General features: G+C 42.3%; 2 protein-coding genes across 2 annotated transcripts in view; both read right to left on the reverse strand.

Moving 5' to 3' along the window:
- LOC137348767 (zinc finger protein 850-like) overlaps nt 1-18,914 on the reverse strand; it is a 546,053-nt gene that overhangs the window by 204,675 nt on the left and 322,464 nt on the right. The gene's annotated exons all lie outside the window — the stretch shown is intronic.
- Nucleotides 1,132-3,711, reverse strand: LOC137348433 (probable G-protein coupled receptor 139). Its single transcript, XM_068013743.1, has 2 exons — nt 3,642-3,711; nt 1,132-2,042 (listed from the first exon to the last, which is right to left on the reverse strand). Exons 1-2 carry the CDS (start codon nt 3,709-3,711, stop codon nt 1,132-1,134), a joined length of 981 nt encoding a protein of 326 aa, XP_067869844.1.

Here is an 18,914-nt window from a genome sequence, read left to right on the forward strand (position 1 = left end):
TGCTGAGTTATGCATCAATATGTTTCTTGGATCTGCATAGTGCAAATTTGGAATCCAGACCTCACATCAGTGACTCAGTTGTGTGACATCAGAATAGCGTTGATTCACAGCCTTCCAGAGTATGCAGGGGAACGCCAATCCACGCCCCCCCCCCCCTCGCCCACACCAACACCACCCCCGCCCCCCACCCACCCCATCACTTGCCACTGTTTACTACGAGAGCACCAGGTGAACCACTCAGGAAGCAGCCGGTGGTGCATCAGGACCTACCAAAGCAACGTCCGGCCTCTGTTCCATCACAGCAATTAATTTCGCGCCCATAATTCCCCAGGTCTCTAGCACTGGGATTTTTCTTCCCTTATGTCTGGCTCTGTTTTATAAATATTAAGAGATTGATTGCTATGATCAGTCAATAGCTCCATTATTGTTTCATCATGCAGTTTTCAGGGTAGCAAAAGGTGTATAGTCGATGATGATGATAACATTCTCATTAAATTTGTTAAGTATGTATTTTATGATTTGTTTGTTTATTATTTTCACCCTTTCAAAAGGGAATAATTTTGTTAACTTAATTACATAATATTTGATAACAGTGGGATGTCATCTTAAATGGGCAATGGAAAAATTGAGTGAACTAGATGGTCTTTTCTCATTTTCGTCCAGCAATTCCTCTGTTCCTATGTTTAGGAACACAGGAATGTGGCTGTGGGGTGGTGCCTAGTGAGCAGAGAACAATGTGTGAGGACATTATGTGTCCCTACCTTCAAGATCCAGACCATTCCCAGCAGGAATATTGAGGTGCTTTCATTAAACAGTTAAGCTTACCAGCCAAGTGACAGATCATACATCAGAGACTCAGTCTCCCATATGAATGTGGCCATACTCTGGAGCCCTCGGGACTGATTGGAATGTACGAGGCCAGAGTCAGCACAGGGAAGAGAAATGGAAACGAACTGAGAACAGACTACAGCACTGAATTGTGTGCTGATGCAACATTCCTTATACATTCTTAAATACACAGAGTGAGTAAGGATCCCAAAGCGTCTGACTATGTATCAGGGAGGGGAGGCCACGTGTGGCATGGACAAGAAGAGAAAAGGATGGGATATAATGTAAACTTCAAGGTGGATTTTACTGTTTACATGATTTAACTAATTTAACAATTAGATTCAGTGGATATTTCACCCCATTCTTTAATTCCTGTCTGAATTTTCCCTGGGTTCCTGCATAAATAAATGGGTTGATGCAGGAACTCAAAAACTGAAGCATATATCCGTTTTCCTCCAGAATAAATGTTGATTCACTGGAATTGGAACTTGCAAAGTAAGCAATTCTGTTATAGAGGATCGTTACAAAATACAAAAAGTACAATAGGATGAAACTGCCTGAGATGGCAAAGAGTAAAATAATGGACTTTCTCCGTTTCTCCATTTCTGTGTCGCTCCTATTTTCTCCATTGCTGTGGGCCCGGAGTCTCCTGCGAGCTCCATTGGCCGCAAGAATGTGTCTGACAGTCAGCGCATTCAGTAGTAAAATCAAAATGAATGGGAGACAAGGGGTTAAAATAACAAGAATCCAATCATATGCGGCCCATGCAGATGACATATAAAATATTAATTTTATGCCACAGAACCAGGGTACATTGTTAATTACATACAAAGGTTCATAGATAAAATACAAGAAGGTATGTTTTAGAAAGGTCAGCATTGACACTGTTCCGATAACCCGCGCTGCCGTTTTCTTGGTGCAATATTTTATTTTCAGCTTCTGGCTACAAATGGCCACAAATCGATCAAAAGTGAAAGCGACCGTTAACCAGACAGAACCGGCTATCATCGCATAGATGAGGGCAATATGGAGGCTGCATAATGGTGTGATGGACAAGAAAGTTAATGGGAAATAAATAGCAGCAATCCGGTTTAATATCACAGCAGTGATAATAAGTAGGAGATCCATTACAGCCATGGAAATCAGATAGTAAGTGATACATCTGGAGAGACCACATCTTCCTCGGGACAAGATCACGATCACTGCCAAATTAGCTGTAACAGAGGCAAAGAGAGAAAATGAAGACTGTACGCAGTTACCAACGAAATCATCCGTTTTACAGGATTCTGTCTGAACAGTACAGCTTTGACCCATGATCCTCAGTTGAAAACCATTGCTTAAGCTACAAGCACTTGTTTCTGTGTTTAAGTCAAACATTCAGATTAGGAATATAATAATGACATCAGAATGTAAAATAATACATTAAAACCTAATGCAGAACAATAAGCATTAAAACACGTTGAAACAAACAGGGAACATCAAATACGACTGGAAAATAATACATCAGCAAAAAGGTACAGAATATATTCAAGAGATAAATAACAAAACAACTAACAATAAGTGAGAGGACGCAATGATAACTCTGAGATCTTTTTTCTAGTAGTAGCCAATAACACAATAGAACTATATTTGTACTGTGATAAGAGTGTGGTAATTCGCTTACAGTAATGTGACAGGGGTACAATTTACAGTCTGATAACAGTCTGATAATTCAGCATTGTGACAGGGTCAAACAAGGCTGTGGCAATGCACCAATGCTCTTTTCCATCTTCCTCACCACAACACTCTACCTCATCTCTATGAAGCTCCCTGCTGGATTAGATCTCATCTACAGGACGAGTAGGAAACTACTTAATCTATGTTGCCTTCAGTCCAGAGCCAAGGTCACCATTATCTCTGTCATAGAATCCTATATGCTGACAATGTTTGCGGTATGCAGACACTCAGAGACCGAGCTTCAAACCCAAATCGATATAGTCACTGAGGTCTTTGAAAGAATGGGCCTTAAGATAAGCATCTGGATGACAGAAGTCCTTTACCAGTCTGGTCCCACACTGCAATATTTCCCTCCAACTATGAAGATCCACGACGAAACACTGGACAATGTGAATCACTTGTCATGCCTTGGGACGGATTCATGGGACTCTCTTACCTGAGACCGCCGAAAATGGAGAAGAGGCATCCTCGAAGGTGTCATCCAGTTCAAACAACGTCGACATGCCCAGGCAGTGACCAAGCGCAAACAGTGCAAGAAGCATTTCGAAATAAGAGCATCCCATTCACTCGCCTCATCAAACACCAACTACCCTATCTGTGGCAGAGTGTGCAGATCTAGAACTGGCCGATTCAGTCACCTAAGGACCCACAACCCTGGAGTGGAAGAAAGTCATCCTCATTCCCGAGGGATTGCTGAAGAAGAAGTGTGTCATTAACGCGATGGAACTACATTTACACCATGGTAACAGTGTGATAATTTGCCAACAGTAAAGGTGTCCGCAACACAATGGATCTACATTCGCACATGATGACTTGTGACAATTCACCCACTGTAACAATGTCAATTACACAATGGAGCTACATTTACACCGTGATAACTGTGTGATAATTCCCCACAGTAACAATGTCAGTGACACACTAGAAATGCGTTTACACCATGATAGCAGTGTGATACTTCATCCACAGTAACAGTGTTAATAACACAATGGAACTACATTTATACCGTGATAACAGTCTGATACTTCAAATGTCAATTGAGTGCAATTACGTTGCTGAACAATGATTCCCATAATTAGTAACTCACTGCAATGCTTTACCTGGAACCCCGATAGCTGCAAGGACGGGATAGTAAATTGCAAACACCAGACCTTTTGGTGTTCCGTGCATTTCTATCAGAATCTTTGAACGCACTCTGCACTACACTGGAAGATTTTTACATTTATTCCTATGTCAGACTCCAGGGAAATAATTAGATGGCTTGCTCTTTTACATTAATTGCACTAAGTGAAAAAAACAAATTAGTGAGGCTGATGTCATGCTGCTGTTTATGCTTTGCTGAATGAAATGTTTTACAAGTGCTCTGACACGGTTCTGAAGTGAAATACCCAGGCAGTGCTGGATGATCACCGTTACATTTCTTCATAACAGATAACGAAAAGCTAAATAGGTGGTTGAAATGGTGAAAGTGAGCATTGTACACGAGGAATTATTAGGTTGAAACCCCTCTGTGTTAAGATAAGTTGTCGCAGCACAAGGTATAACTGACCAATGATATTCTGGGCATAAAGCAAAAGAGAGCCAAGTTCTGACCTTTGATCATTGTTCAGACCATGTGATCACGGGTCACATGCAACGTGCTTCCAAATCTCTCTGAGATTGTACACTCACTGTAATACAACTTATTGTGTATCCAGCGTGGACAGGTATGATTATCCACGGTTACATTCGGTGTGCACAGACCCCATTCTTCACAATTGTCTTCAGTGTGACTTGTCCAGGGATTAGTACCATTATATTCAACGTGAGCAGGTGCAGTTCATCTTAAATAGGTCCAGTTCATCACAGTTATATTCGGGCTAAACATGTCTAGGTCAGCGTCATTGCATTCAGTGTGAACAGGTATTAGCTGTGGTATTCTCTGCACTGAGGACACCAAACACAGGTTGGGTGACCGCTTTGCAGAGCACCTCCATTTATTCTGCAAGTGTGAACCCGTGCTTCTGGTTACTTATCATTTAACTATCTGCTCCAATCCGACATTGCCCTCCGTTCTCGATTGTCTACACTGTTCCAAAGAAACTCAGTGCAACCTCGAGGAAAAGCCCCTCATACTTATGATTAGAATTTTCAGCCTTCTGGACTCAGCATAGAGTTCAATCATTTCAACCATGACCACTGCTCCCATTTTCGTTTTATCTTCTGTTGTATTTTTCCACTTTCTTCTTTGGCATTTCGACAGAAATTGTTGACCAAGTTTCTGCCTTTCCATTTACAAATCTTTTAGACATACCAAGTGTATCTTTACTTGTCCCATTACTACCTCTTTTTGCATTTGTTATTTAATCTCTTCTGCCTTAATCACAGACCTTCCCTTTTGTTTTTTCTTTCTCCACCCTTTCCCTGCCTCTTGCTAAAATTTGTTATATTTCTTATGTTTTCCAGTTATGATGAAAGGTCAGTGACCTGAAACGTTATGTTTGTATCTTTCCCATCTCTCCACAGGTGCTGACTGACTTGCTGAGTATTTCCAGCATTTTCTGTTTTAATTCCATTCATTACGGTACATTCAGTGTGGAAAGGTCCAGTTCAGCACGGTTATATTAAGGGTGCACATGTCTAGTCAAATTTAGTTATGTTCAGTGTAGACATGTGAAGCCCAGCTAGAGTGAGGGTTCACATGTTTCACTCATTTACGTTTTGTGTGGAAAGGTCCAATCCAGCACAGTTGCAATTAGTGCTCACTGTTTAAGCTCAGTACACTTACTTTCAATGGAAAAAGGTCCAATATTCAGGACCGCTCCAGATGAGAGTGGTTATGTGCCATGCATAAAGATCCATTTCAGCATGATTACCGTCACTGTTAACAGTAAGCAGGCCCAATTCGGCTAGATTGAATTCAATGCGGCCAGGTCAAATTATGCACAGTTGCGATCAGTATGCGCTGGCCCAGTTCAGTCCTGTTACATTCCGTGGAAACAGGTCCCGTCTGTCCAGTTACTTTCAGCGTGGACGGGTGATGCCTGGTTATATTCCTTGCATGCAAGTACAAATGTGCATGTTTGCTTTTAGTGTGGAAAATTTACCACACATGCTCAGTATGGTTGCATTCGATAGGGCCAGTTGAGCACGATTACATTTATTGCGGACTTGTCCAGCTTAAGAAGCTTACATTCAGAGTGGGGTTGCTCAGTTCTGCATTGATACTTTCCGTGTGAACTGCTCCAGTTCAACCCAGTTACATTCATCGTGCACAGGCCCAATCCAGCACGGTTACTGCCAATATGAACTTGTCCAGGTCATCGTGGTTATGTTGATATTTACATGGCTATTTCAGTGCAGTTACATTCAGTCTGTGGAAGTCTAATTCTCCATAACTTCTTTCAGTGTGGACCGGTCTTTTTCAGCAGAGTTACATTTATTGTGGCAACATCCACTTTCACACGCTTGCATTCAGTATAGCATGGTCCAGATCAGCAAGGTTACATTCAGCATTGTGTCAACCGAGGTTCAGATGGTAACACTCAAACCGTGTGCTGGAAGATTATGGCTTCACGTTCCACTTCAGGAATTGAATACAAAAATCAAGGTTGACTCTTAGTACAGTACAGAGACAGTGCTGCACTAATGGAGGTGCTATCTTTCAGATGGGGTACTAAACCGTGACTCTGTTTGCTCTCATGGGTGTATGGAAAAGATTTTGTCGCTCTTTTTCGAAGAGGAGGAGGATAGGTATCATATCACGGGTGTTGTTACCAATATTTATTCCTCAATCAATATCACAAACGCAGAATTTCTGGTCATTATCACGTTGCTGTTTGCGGGAGCGTATAGGCACATTGGCTGCCTACCCTCCCATGGGGCTACACTTTCAAAGTACGTCATTGGCTGTAAAGCACTGAGGCCGTGAAAGGCGCCATACTAATGAAAATCGCCCTACTTTCGGTCCCATTAAGCAGAATTCTGAGGCCGTGTAAAGATACATTGACCAGCTGATCCTTCATTGCCCTAACATGCACAACCATTCTTGGACTACACGTGTGTCTGTGTAAAACCACGAAGTGATGTTCATGAGGGTGGTGATCAGCAAACATAAACGATCACGTGGGAATATGTCATTCTGGCGGCAACAGATAGTTGGCTCAAAACAAGGGGTCATTGAATGTATTCAGAAACGATAGGGTAGGCAAATACCATCTCCAAAAACAAAGAATTTAACCACCTCCCTTGAAAGTGAAGGCATTACCATCGCTGAGTCCCCCACATTTAACATTTTGGGGGTCATAATTGATCAGAAACTAAATTGGACCAGCCACATAAATACAGTAGCTGCAAAAGCAGGTCAGAGTCCAGGTATTTTGTGGTGCATAATTCACCTGCTGACCCTCTTTACGCCATTTGCAATGCACCTGTCAGGAATGAGATTGAAGAAGAAATCCTCTCCACGTGGTTTGATGAGTGCAGCTCCAACAAAAGTCAAGAAGTTCGACATCATCCAGGATAAAGTGGCCTGCTTGATCAGCATCCAGTCCACCCGGTTAAATGTACACTCTCTTCACAGTTGCAGCAGCGTGGCTGCCATGTGTACCGTTTACAAGATGCCACAGCAGCCAACACACCAAGGATTCGACAACAGCACCTTCCAAATCCATGAACTCAACGCCTAGAAAAACAAAAGCAGCAGGTTCATGGGATACCACAACCCGTAAGTTACCCTTCAAGTCACACACAATTCCAACTTGGAAATATCTCACAATTCCATCATCGTCACTCGGTCAAATTTTGAAACTCCATGCCTCAAAGCAATGTACGTACACCACAAGAACAGAAGGGTTTCATGACGGTGACCTTCTCAAGGGATAAGGAAAGGGCAATAAAGGCTGGCATTGTCAGCGATGCCCACGTCCCATAGAGGAACAGAAAAGAGGGACGATAGAAGTTTGGATTGATGATAATATTCCAGTTCAAGAGGGAATATCCTCGGCTTATCAAAGACAGAATATAGTTGGCTGGAGTTGAGAAATAATAAATGAGCTATCACAAGGTATTGTGTATTTAATAGGTCACCACAGAGTGAGAAGGAGAGAGAATAGTCGGGAGCCTTGTAGTGGGACCAGGACTGTGGCCCAATACCAGGGACCAACCAGTGAGAGAGATGGGCAATTAATGGGGATGATCCATGCCGCTGGGAGGGGCTATGTTTTCCAAGCCTTGGGCCCAAGGATCTGGGGTTTGGGGGAGGTGTTTGCTGATGGCGTTTGTGGTTGAGGTGGAGTTTTATTGAAGCTGTTAGCTTTTGAGGGGAGTGTTTATTGAGGGGCATAATTGCTGTGGCGGTCTTATACTTAGAAGGTTAGTTATTGAGGGGGATTAGTGCTGAGGTGGATTTTGTAGGATTTACTGCTGAGCTGAGGGTTTATTGAGGGGTTAGTGTTGAGCTGGGAGATTTATTGAGGGATTTAGTGATGAGGTGGGAGTTTATTAAGAGTGCTTAATACTAAGGTGGGCGCCTTATTGAAGGGGTTCATTGCTGAGGTGTGTATATTATTGAGGGCATTTAGTGCTGAGGTGGGGGTTTTATTGAGTGCTTTAGTGATGAAGTGGGGTTTAATGCTCAGGTGGAAGTTTATTGTGGGGTTTCTGTTGTAAACGTGATGGGGGTTTGTTGCTGAGGCAGGAGCTTTTTTGAGGGGACTTTGTGCTGAACTTGAGTGTGTTTTGGACGTGAGCAGGCGTTGCAAGCTGGCGGCTGCAAAGGTAAAGGAAGGTCTGCAGCTGTTGCAGTAACACCCATACTGTATTCGCTAACTTGATAGTTGGAGGTTCAATCTGAGAATTGTCTATGCCTACTTCTGCCTCATTCTCATTATTCTTTTCCTTCTCAGCAATCCAGATTGCCTGACATACCCGTACTGGCTTATCTTCCTCCGTGTGATAATATTACTTTAACAGATTGATGAGGCACAACTGGTTCTTCTTCTTGTGATCAAGGGTGTCAATCAAGGAATGTACCTTCCCCACACTTTTGATCACTCTATATGGGCCGCTGAAAAGTGTTTTTAATTGTTCCCACTGTAACAGTAACAACACCAATACTTCATCCTCTGGTTGAAAATTGTGGGTTTTTACATTCTTGTCTGCCCTTTTTTTTCGTCTTGGCTTGGGATGCTTGGAGGTGTTGACGTATACTTGATTTAGTCTTCTAAATTCCCTTATTCCCTGCAAAAGGAATGTCATGTGATAACCTTAATAATCCCTGGAGATATTTAGGTGGTAACACTATCTGTTTAACAACTGTCCAGTCTTCGTCCGCAGGTGTATGAGGCGGTCTTCATTTTCTCCTCAAAACCCCGTCTTGATTATACTGGCCTTCTGGAACTCTGTTCGCCTCAGCTTCTGTCAGAGTCGGCTGTGCCATTCGGTATAAATCTGGATCAGCTTGCTGTGCTGCAATTATAGAAGATGTGTTAAACATCACATTTGGATTGTCTAAATATCCAAATAAGGTTTCAGATACTCGGCTGTCTGTTTGTTTTGCCACTTCTACCTCTGACAATGGATCCTGTGTGGCCATTGACCGGGGGACTATAGACGCAGGACCTTTTTCCTGGAACCTATTCCTGTAATTGTTCTGTTTCCCTAACTTCACTTGGTTGATCTGTAATTACAGGAGAAACTGATAATTTTGATCCAACCAAAGCATTTCCTAGGAGTAGATCAATTCCCGCTATTGGCAAACTGTGGACAACTCCTTCAGTTTCCATCCCAGATCTTAAGTCACTCTCTAGGCGTACTTTATATAAACGTATGAGTATTTACGCCCCACCAATTCCATTACCTAAAACTATATTGCTCAAGGTGTTCTCTATTGGAAACATTATATCTTTGCCAGCAAGAGTTTGGGTTGCTCCTAAATCCCTGAGTATAATGATAGGTTCTCCTGCCTCACTTAAAGTATAAGCATTTAATTTCTCCTTTGACAAAAATTCATGACTGCTTTCGGGTGTTTTATTCTTAACCTCTACACTCGCTTTAGTATTTGTATCTGGTTTTACAGTTGCCATGAAAGCTATAGCCTGATCTGCTATACTGTCAGTCAGAGCGACTTTAGCTGCATTATCTTTGTGTACCATAACAAGTCCTATGGGTGTACCTCGCAATTTCCAACAGTCGGAACAAAGATGACCCGTTTTGTCACAATAATAGCACTTCGGCTTGAGAACATCTCTTCTACCCTCAGAAATTTCCTTTCTGGCCTAAGGAGGTGATCCTGGGACATTCCCAGCTGTTCCTTCTTGTTCCTGGCTACTTGCCTTCTTTTCACTCTCCCACTTTCTATCCTTCTCGAGTTTATGGGGGTGACAGACAGAAGGTTTTGTCTTAATCACAAGCTCAAAATCATCAGCAATTTTCGATGCTTGCCTTGCTTTCAAAACTTTCAGGTTATCTACATGAGTTTTCATTACTGAAAGAATTGAATTTCGAAACTGTTCCAAGAGAATCAATTCTCGAAGATTCTCATATGTGGTTTCTATCTTTAATGCCCGTATCCAACGGTCAAAATTAATTTGTTTCACCCTCTCTTTTTTTTACGTCTGCCCAGCTAATCTCCATAAATTCCAAAACTTCTGACGGTCAACTTCAGGGATTACCTCGTACGCAGCGAGAATAGCCATTTTTTGACTTCTCATAATCTTCTCATAAATTTCTTGAGCTCTGCCTATCAATCTGCTTTGCATAAGCAGTGTCTAGCTTTCCTTCGACCATTTCATCGGTTGGCTTTTTTTTTCAAAATTAGGAAGAGCTTGTGTAAATTTAAACAGCTTTTCGCTGGGTCCTGGGCTGAATTCAAATTCTTCCTGACCCGAATTTTCCATGGAGTCAAGGCCCCCTTTCACCTAGATCCATCTCTCTTAACCTAAATTCCCTTTCTTCTCTTTCTTTCTGGAATTCAAGCTTAAGTCTTCCAAAGCTATTGTTGTTTCTTTTTCTTGTGCAAGTTTTCTTATTCTTATTTCTTTTTCTTGTTCAAGTTTTTTTTTCCGTTTCTGACTGGATTTTACCCAGTTCTACTGCTTTATTCGCTGACTTACTATCTTCTCCCTTCTCTTCTTCTTCTTACATTTTTAAATGTTGGGCTATTAGGTCATTTATCTCTGCTTTTGTAGCAAATGACTGCAATTCTAACCCCAGTTATGATGCCAATTATTTTTGTTTATTCTTATTTAAAGATGTCAAATCACTGAGGGATACATTCTCCTTTCCCAGAAACTCTGTAGCAACTGGGAATGCCATTCCAACGGTATAGACTTTACCTTATTACACAAGAAACCGGATTCATTTTATTTATTTTTTTCATCATTGGCGTTAGATTTGGATTCTAGTAATCAAACGCCCCAATTAATATAATCCCAGATGCAAGAGAAATTAATATGATGCCAGATGCAAGATCCAATTTATATGTTATCCAGAGACGAGCAATTAATATGATTCCAAGCACGAGCTTCCAATTAATCGTATCCTGGACGAGCCCCCAATTAATATGTTACAACCGAAGCAGGAGCAATGCATTGTCAATTTAGTTCCATCATTCCACAGGTCGCAGCATATTATTAAAGTTTTCCCACCCAACCGGAAAACAGCCAAATTCAACACTCTAGTAACCTCCAGAATAAAACAGACCAAACCAGGTATCTTTAGACAAGGGGAAATTATCTATTGATTAAAACAAAATCTTAAACACTATTAAGATAAACCTATGTCTAAAGATCTTATAACTTCTGATTTGAGTCTAAATCCCCCATTCACACACAAACGCTCAAAAATCAATGGTTAACCTTTTTTTAAGCGATGTTTTAAAAAAACAGCTGTTTCTTAAGAATTAATATAAAACTGTGTTTGTGGGTTACGTTCCTGATAGGTGAGGTATCCTAATGTAGAAATAATCAGATGCCACTCGAGTCTCCACGCGGATTTGATGAAACAATCTTTTCTTGATAGGCATTCAAAGCACTTCAGCTGTAGAAGGCGTTAAACAGTTCTTTCAACACAAGGTAGAGTGACAGGTCTATGTTTTGGATTTTAAAATTGATAGATTTCAGTCAACGATTTCCTGCAAATTCCAGGCAACACTATCAGTCAAGAGAGAGTCAAGCTTGAAGTAAAGACTCATAGGTTGGAAATAAAGAAAAAGGAATTTTGCTACCTCCAGCAATAAGAATGTTCTCTTCAAAAGGGATTTTTTTCACCTTAGGCAATGAACACTGCCTGTGGCTTATTGTAGAATTTCTGCTGACAGAATTATTTTCTTTCAAGGCAAGCACGCTTCACTGGTTTCTCTCGAACTGGTTTTAGCTGGGTTTTTTTGCACAAGTTAAATTGTTACAGCACACCATGTGACCTCTCTCTCCTTCTGTTGCCTAGGTAACAGGTGCAGCTGTGACACACTGTGCCTCTTAGTTTTTACAGGCACACTGCTTTTAAACAGAGTCTTAAAGGCACACTGTTTTAATCAGAGGAGAACATAAATAGTTCTGTGTATATATATATATATATATATATAAATATATATACACACACACACACACACACATATATAAGAGAGAGAGATAGAGAGAAGCAGGCGTCTCAACACCGACACCTGGGGTGCCCTTATTATATACCTTCCTCCAATCCAAAAAACGACCATTCATCACTACTTTTTGTTTCCTGTCACTCAGCCAATTTTGTATCCATCCTGATACTGTCCCTTTTGTTCTAAGAGCTGTAAGTTTGCTGATAAGGCTGCGATGTGACATTTTATCAAATGCCTTTGGAAGTCCATGTACACCACATCAACTGCATTACCCTTATCTACCTTCTCTATTGCCTCACCAAAATACTCAAACAAATTAGTTAAACACGATTTGCCATTTACAAATCTATGGTGGCTTTCCTTAATTAATCCAAATTCATCCAAGTGACTATTAATTTTGTCCCGAATTAACATGTTTCAATGCTTTCCCACCACCGAGGTTAAACTAACTGGCCTGTATTTGTGGGGCTCATCCTTACTTGCTTTTTTGAATAAGGGTGTAACGTTTGCAAATCTGTCCTCTGACACAACCGCTGTAGCTAAGAAGGATTGGAAGATTGTGGCCACTGCCCTCTAAAATTTCCATCCTTGCTTCCTTCATTATCCTTGGATGCAAGTCACCCAGCCATGGTGATTTATCAATTTTAGGTAGAGCTAGCCTATCTACTACCTCCTCATTATCATTTCTTTGCACATCCAGTGTCCCAAATACGTCCTGTTTCACTATGATTTGGGCAGCATCATCTTTCTTAGTGAAGACAGATGCAAATTATTCATTCAGTACTTCAGCCACGCCCCCTACTTCCAGGCTAATATATCTTTTTGGGCCCCAATCGTCCTCGCTGCCACTTTTACCATGCTTTTACTGTTTATTTACATGTATAAGACTTTTGGATTCCCTTTTATGTCAATTGCCAGTGTCTTCTCATACTCTCTCTTTAATTCTCTTATTTTTTTCATTTCCTCTCTGAACCTTCTATATTCAACGTGGTTCTTAATTGCATTATCCACCTGATGTCTTTCATGTGCAACCATTTTCTGTTTCATCTCACTTGCTATCTCTTTCATCATCCGGGGATCTGTGAGCTTGTTTGCCCTATCTTTCCCCTTCGTAGTATTGTACCTTGACTGCACCTGAACTTTCTCCTCTTTAAAGGCCACCCAGTTTCCATTACATTTTTTTGTCTGCCAATTGTTGATCCGTATTTACCTGGGCCAGATCCGTTCTCAACTCATTGCAGTTGGCCCTTCCCCAATTGCTTATTTTTACTCTGGGTTGTACCTTGTCCTTTGCAATGGTCACCCTAAATCTTATGGTGCTATGATCACAGTCCCACAAAATGTTCCCTTATTGACACTTGATTCACTTGACCCACCTCACATCCCAGAACCAGATCCAGCATTGCCTTCTTTCTCATTGGATTGGAAACGTACTAATATAGAAAATTCTTCTGAGCATATGCTAGATACTCTTGCTCTTCCCTGGCTTTTACACTATTACTATCCCAGTCTATATTATGATAATTAAAGTCCTCCATTATAACTACACTATAGTTCTTGCGCATCTCTCTAATTCTCTTGTAAATTTGTTCATCGATATCTTTCCCATTAGTTGGTGGCCTATAGAATACAACCAGCAATGTAATGATACCTGCGATGTTTCTTAGCTCTAATCAAATAGATTCTGTCCTTGGCCCCTCTCGGACATCCTCACTCTCCAGCAGTGTGATGATGATGTCAGATTCTTCGCAGGTAATGAACATGGGATGGCTTGTCTCTGTGGTAATTAGCATGATTGTTTGTGACTGAAGAGGCCAATATTGATCCGCAAGACCTGAGTACTTGGAGCACAAGAACTCCTGTTTTGAAGGGACCCTGGATAAAGCAGACTCGTTCTGTTTTTTGATCCTTTCTTCAGCAGCCTCGTGTCTGTTTGTTTCAAACTTGTTGGCTGCTTTTCTGGTTTTTGTGCGCCAGCTGTGTCTCTGGGCAACCTTTTGCGCTCTCGCCCAAATGGTCAATGTCAGCCAGAAAGAGCTTTCTTTTCAGCTCTCTGTGGAGCATAGTTCATCATAAAGCATATATTTTGACATTCCGGAATCCTCCATGCATGACACATGTCCTGCGCTGCGCAATTGAAGTTGTAAGAGAATGCATTCAATGTTGGACATATTTTCTCTGTTGAAGACTTCATTATTTGTGATGTAGTCCTGTTATTTGATGTTCATGATGGATCGAAGACAGTGTTGATGGAAATGGACCAGAAGTCACATTTGTTTCCTGTGCAGCTCCCATGATTTCGACACATAAAAAAGCATTATTATGGCAACTACTCTATATGCTTGAATTTTGGGAGAGATGTGTCGTGAATGGCTACACAAGACAAGCTTTGAGAGGCGGCCAAAGGAGCTGTTGGCCTTGGACAGTCAATTGTCTATGTCCATGGTGACAGTGGCATCATTTCATATAATGCTACCTAGGTACGTAAACTGCTCTCCTGCATTGAGGTTGTCACTGTCGATGGTGTTTTGCTGTGGATTATAATTTCTTCAGGCTGTGTTTGGTACAGCATTTCTATCTTATTTAGGCTAATAGTAATTGCAAAGACATTTTCTGCCTCAGAAAAACAGTCCACAATGAGCTGCATTTCCTTCTGCATATGTGCCAGAAGGGCGCATTCATCAGCAAACAGAAGCTCCACGATAAGCTTTTCTGTGGTTTTGGTATGCCCCAGTAGTCATCGTAGGTTGCAGAGAGTGCTATCTGTTCAGAGGCAGATGCAGATGCCTCTGCAAGCCGGCCTTTACCTCTTGTAGCATCACATTGAAGAAAATAGTGCGAAAGGATTGGTGCTAGAGCACACCCTTCCTTAGCACCATTGAAGATAGGGAAGCTGTCTGAGAGGACTCCATTCTGATTGACCTGAATTTTCTGGCCTTCATGCACTTGATGGAGAATAATGAGGAAAGTGGAGGGCAACCCGTTCTCGACATTTTCTTCCAAAGTCGATTCCAGCTGACTATCATATGCCTTGGTGAGATCTACAAATGTGGAGTACACATCCATATTTCGTTCTCTACACTTCTACTGGATCTGTCTGAGCACAAAGGTCATGTCTGTAGTTTCCCTATTGGATGTGCATCCGCACTGATTTCAGGGAGGCTTCTTCAGCTATTGTTGGAACAAGTCTATTCAGAAGCATTCTGGCCAAGACTTTGCCTGAAATGGAGAGTGAGGTAATTCCTTTGTAGTTTGAACAGTCAGACTTCTCTCCCTTGTTGTTGTGGAGGGAGACAATCGTTGCTTCTCAAAGGTCCCTAGATACTGTATCTTCTTCCCAACATGCTGTAAACAGATGTGTAAGCAAATCAAGAATCACATCTCATTCCTGTTTATAGATCTCAGATGGAATACCATCTATTCCGGGGGATTTGTGTAATTTTAAATGTGTTGTAGTGGGCTTCATTTCTTCACGAATTGGTGCTTCATCCAGTTCAGACTTTACTGCCCTCTGGGAGATCTTTGTGTTGGACGTCTCCTGTACCATTCACTGGCCACCATATATCTCTCAAAATGTCCTGATCATCGTGCAATTGTGCTGTCCAAAGATTTTCGTGGTGTCTGCAACTGCTGTGGAGGTCCTTAGATAGATATCAAGGGTTCATAGAAGGCTTTCATATCTCCCATGTCTGTGCACATCGGCATCCTGTCAGTGAGTGCTGTCCACAATTTGGTTTGGATGACTCGGAGGCTGGTTTGCTGAGTGCTGCAGACTTTCCTATATGCAGCTTTTGGAGCCTGATCATCAGGTCCTGAAAATAATCCATTATGAAAGAACTGTTCCTTTTGAAGGAGCTGTTGGATTTCCATGTCATTTTCATCAAACCAATCTTGGTTACTTCTGGCTGAAAAGCCAACCACTCCTGCAGTTGTTTCTTGTTGGATAGATTTCAATTCCCCACTCTTCTGATTGGTTAATATTACTACCCGGATCGGGTCGCTGCAGAGTGCATCTTCAAATTTGTTCTGGAAAGCTGCCTTTAAGTCTGGTAGATAGATTCTATGGAGTTATATTTTCACTGATTGTGTGCCTTTCCTTTTGACACAGTGGCGCACAGGTTAGCACCGCAGCCTCACAGCTCCAACGACCCGGGTTCAATTCTGGGTACTGCCTGTGTGGAGTTTGCAAGTTCTCCCTGTGTCTGCGTGGGTTTCCTCTGGGTGCTCCGGTTTCCTCCCACAGCCAAAAGACTTGCAGGTTGATAGGTTGATTGGCCATTATAAATTACCCCTAGTATAGGTAGGTGGTAGGGAATATAGGGACAGGTGAGGATGTGGTAGGAATATGGGATTAGCGTAGGATTAGTATAAATGGGTGGTTAATGGTCGGCACAGACTCGGTGGGCCGAAGGGCCTGTTTCAGTGCTGTATATCTAAATCAATTAAAATCAAATGATGGTTTGATGTTGAAGGCAATGTTAACTCGAGCCACCTGTGGTCAGTGTAACAGCCAGCACTGTGCATATCTCACGTGTATAATACATCCCATATGTCACGTTGGTGGACCAGAATATAATCCAAAAGACGCCAGTACTTTCACCTTGGATGCCTCCAGACGGTCTTAAATCTGGCTTTCTAGTAGGATAGGAATTTAGTGATGTTGAGTTCATGCTCAGTGCAGAACTCCATTTTCATTACAGTTGCCAGTGCCTTGTCTGCCCAAGATATCTTTCCAAAGCTCTTGGTCATGCCTAACTCTTGTGTTAACATCTACATAGATGATAGTCTTAGTTCGGTTTAAACCTTCAGTAGAAGGCTGTGAAGGTCACGGTAGAAGCCTTCTTTGGTCACTATATCGGTTTGAAGTTTAGTACCATATAAGCTGATGATGGTGTCGAACTGTTTGGCTTGGGTTGGTATCCTAGGAACATGAGTCAATCAGAAAAATAAATCAATAGGCATGTCCTGTAGCCTACTGGCAATGATGATCCTAATCATATCCCCGAAAGCTGAGAGGCATCATTCATCTTTACCATCCCTTTACCAGAAAAGTGCACTGGACTGGCTACCAGTCTTTGAGGGTGTCTATCCTCATCTAAGCCCGACATTGCATGGACATTCAGCACCTAAGTTTCAAGATGTTCTTTCTCTTTCTGTTTTTGTTTTAGTTACGACTTCCTTTTGCACCAATGTAAGCCAAACAGGTGAGTTGCAACAAACAGTGTCTCGGCCCATTCGGAGCAAGCAGTGCTATCCTGAGAGAAGGCTTCTTGGTCATTTAGGGTGCTACTGGATGACATTGTTTTCTTAGCTCAACAATAAAATGGCCCATAGTTACTCAGTCACTTACATGCAGGATTGAAGCTGCGGCCGCCAGTGCCATTTTGCATGTGCGGTTTTTGCCTCTCCCCCATCGCTATACGAATTCTACTTCCACCTGCGCTAAATCTGCTTAAAGTGGAGATCAATAGCGCAGACTAATCCCACTCTTGAAGCTAAGTGTTTCTCCACAGTGGCTCAAAAGGCTGAGATGACTGCAGCAACTGCAAAGCTGTAGGTATTATATGGGAGTGTCCTTTTCCAAGCCTTTGGATTAAGAGCATGCCCCCAAGGCAGAGCAGTAACGTCCCCATAGGTGGGTATCCAGCAATTAGTTTCCTTAAGGTTGGGCTGATGCCCTTAAGAGATGGAAAGTCACTTTGCTGCATTGTCTTCAGGTCATGGAACCCATCCGGCCCTGGTGACACAGGCCGCTCACTGCAACAGCCATTGACTTCAATCCTCCTCTGCTGGTGCCATCCTGCAGCGCCTGCTCACATCTAAAACACCCCTAACTCGGCACTATGACCCCACCTTAGCATTAAACCCCCACTTCAGTGCTTCACTTCAGCACTAAATCCCCTTAATGAGGCCACCATCGCAATATCCCCCCAGCTCACTTAACACTCAACATACCCCCACCTCAGCATTAAAGCCCCACCTCAGCGCGAAACCCCTCATAAACCCCCACCTCAGTACTAACGCCCCACCTCAGCAATAAACGCCCTCAATAAAGCCTACACAACAGCACTAAACCCCTTCAATAAGTTTTTAGTTTAGTTTAGAGATACAACACTGAAACAGGCCCTTCGGCCCACCGAGTCTGTGCCGACCATCAACCACCCATTTATACTAATCCTACACTAATTCCATATTCCTACCACATCCCCACCTGTCCCTATATTTCCCTACCACCTACCTATACTAGGGGCAATTGCTAATGGCCAATTTACCTATCAACCTGCAATCTTTTGGCATGTGGGAGGAAACCGGAGCACCCAGAGGAAACCCACGCAGACAGAGGGAGAACTTGCAAACTCCACACAGGCAATACCCAGAATTGAACCAGGGTCGCTGGAGCTGTGAGGCTGCAGTGCTAACCACTGCACCACTGTGCCACCCACCTTAAGGTGTCCACCTTAACACGAAACTCCCTCAATAAACCTCCACCTCAACGCTAAATCCCTCAATTAAATATCACCACAGTACTAAACTCCTCAATAACTTACCCCACCTCAGCATTAAATCCATCAGTAAAGCCTGCACCACTGCACTAAGCCCCTCAATAACTACCCCCTGAATGAAACCCCACCTCAACTCTAAACCCCCTCAATTAAACCCCCACTTTAGCACTAAACACCTTCAATAAACCCCCACCTCAGCACGAAGCCTCCTCAATAAACCCCCACCTCAGAACTAAACCCCTCTATAAAACTTCCACCTAAGCACTAAGGCCCTTTATTAAAACTCCCACTTCGCC

Source organism: Heterodontus francisci, chromosome 34 (genome assembly GCF_036365525.1).
Source record: "Heterodontus francisci isolate sHetFra1 chromosome 34, sHetFra1.hap1, whole genome shotgun sequence".
NCBI lineage: Eukaryota > Metazoa > Chordata > Chondrichthyes > Heterodontiformes > Heterodontidae > Heterodontus > Heterodontus francisci.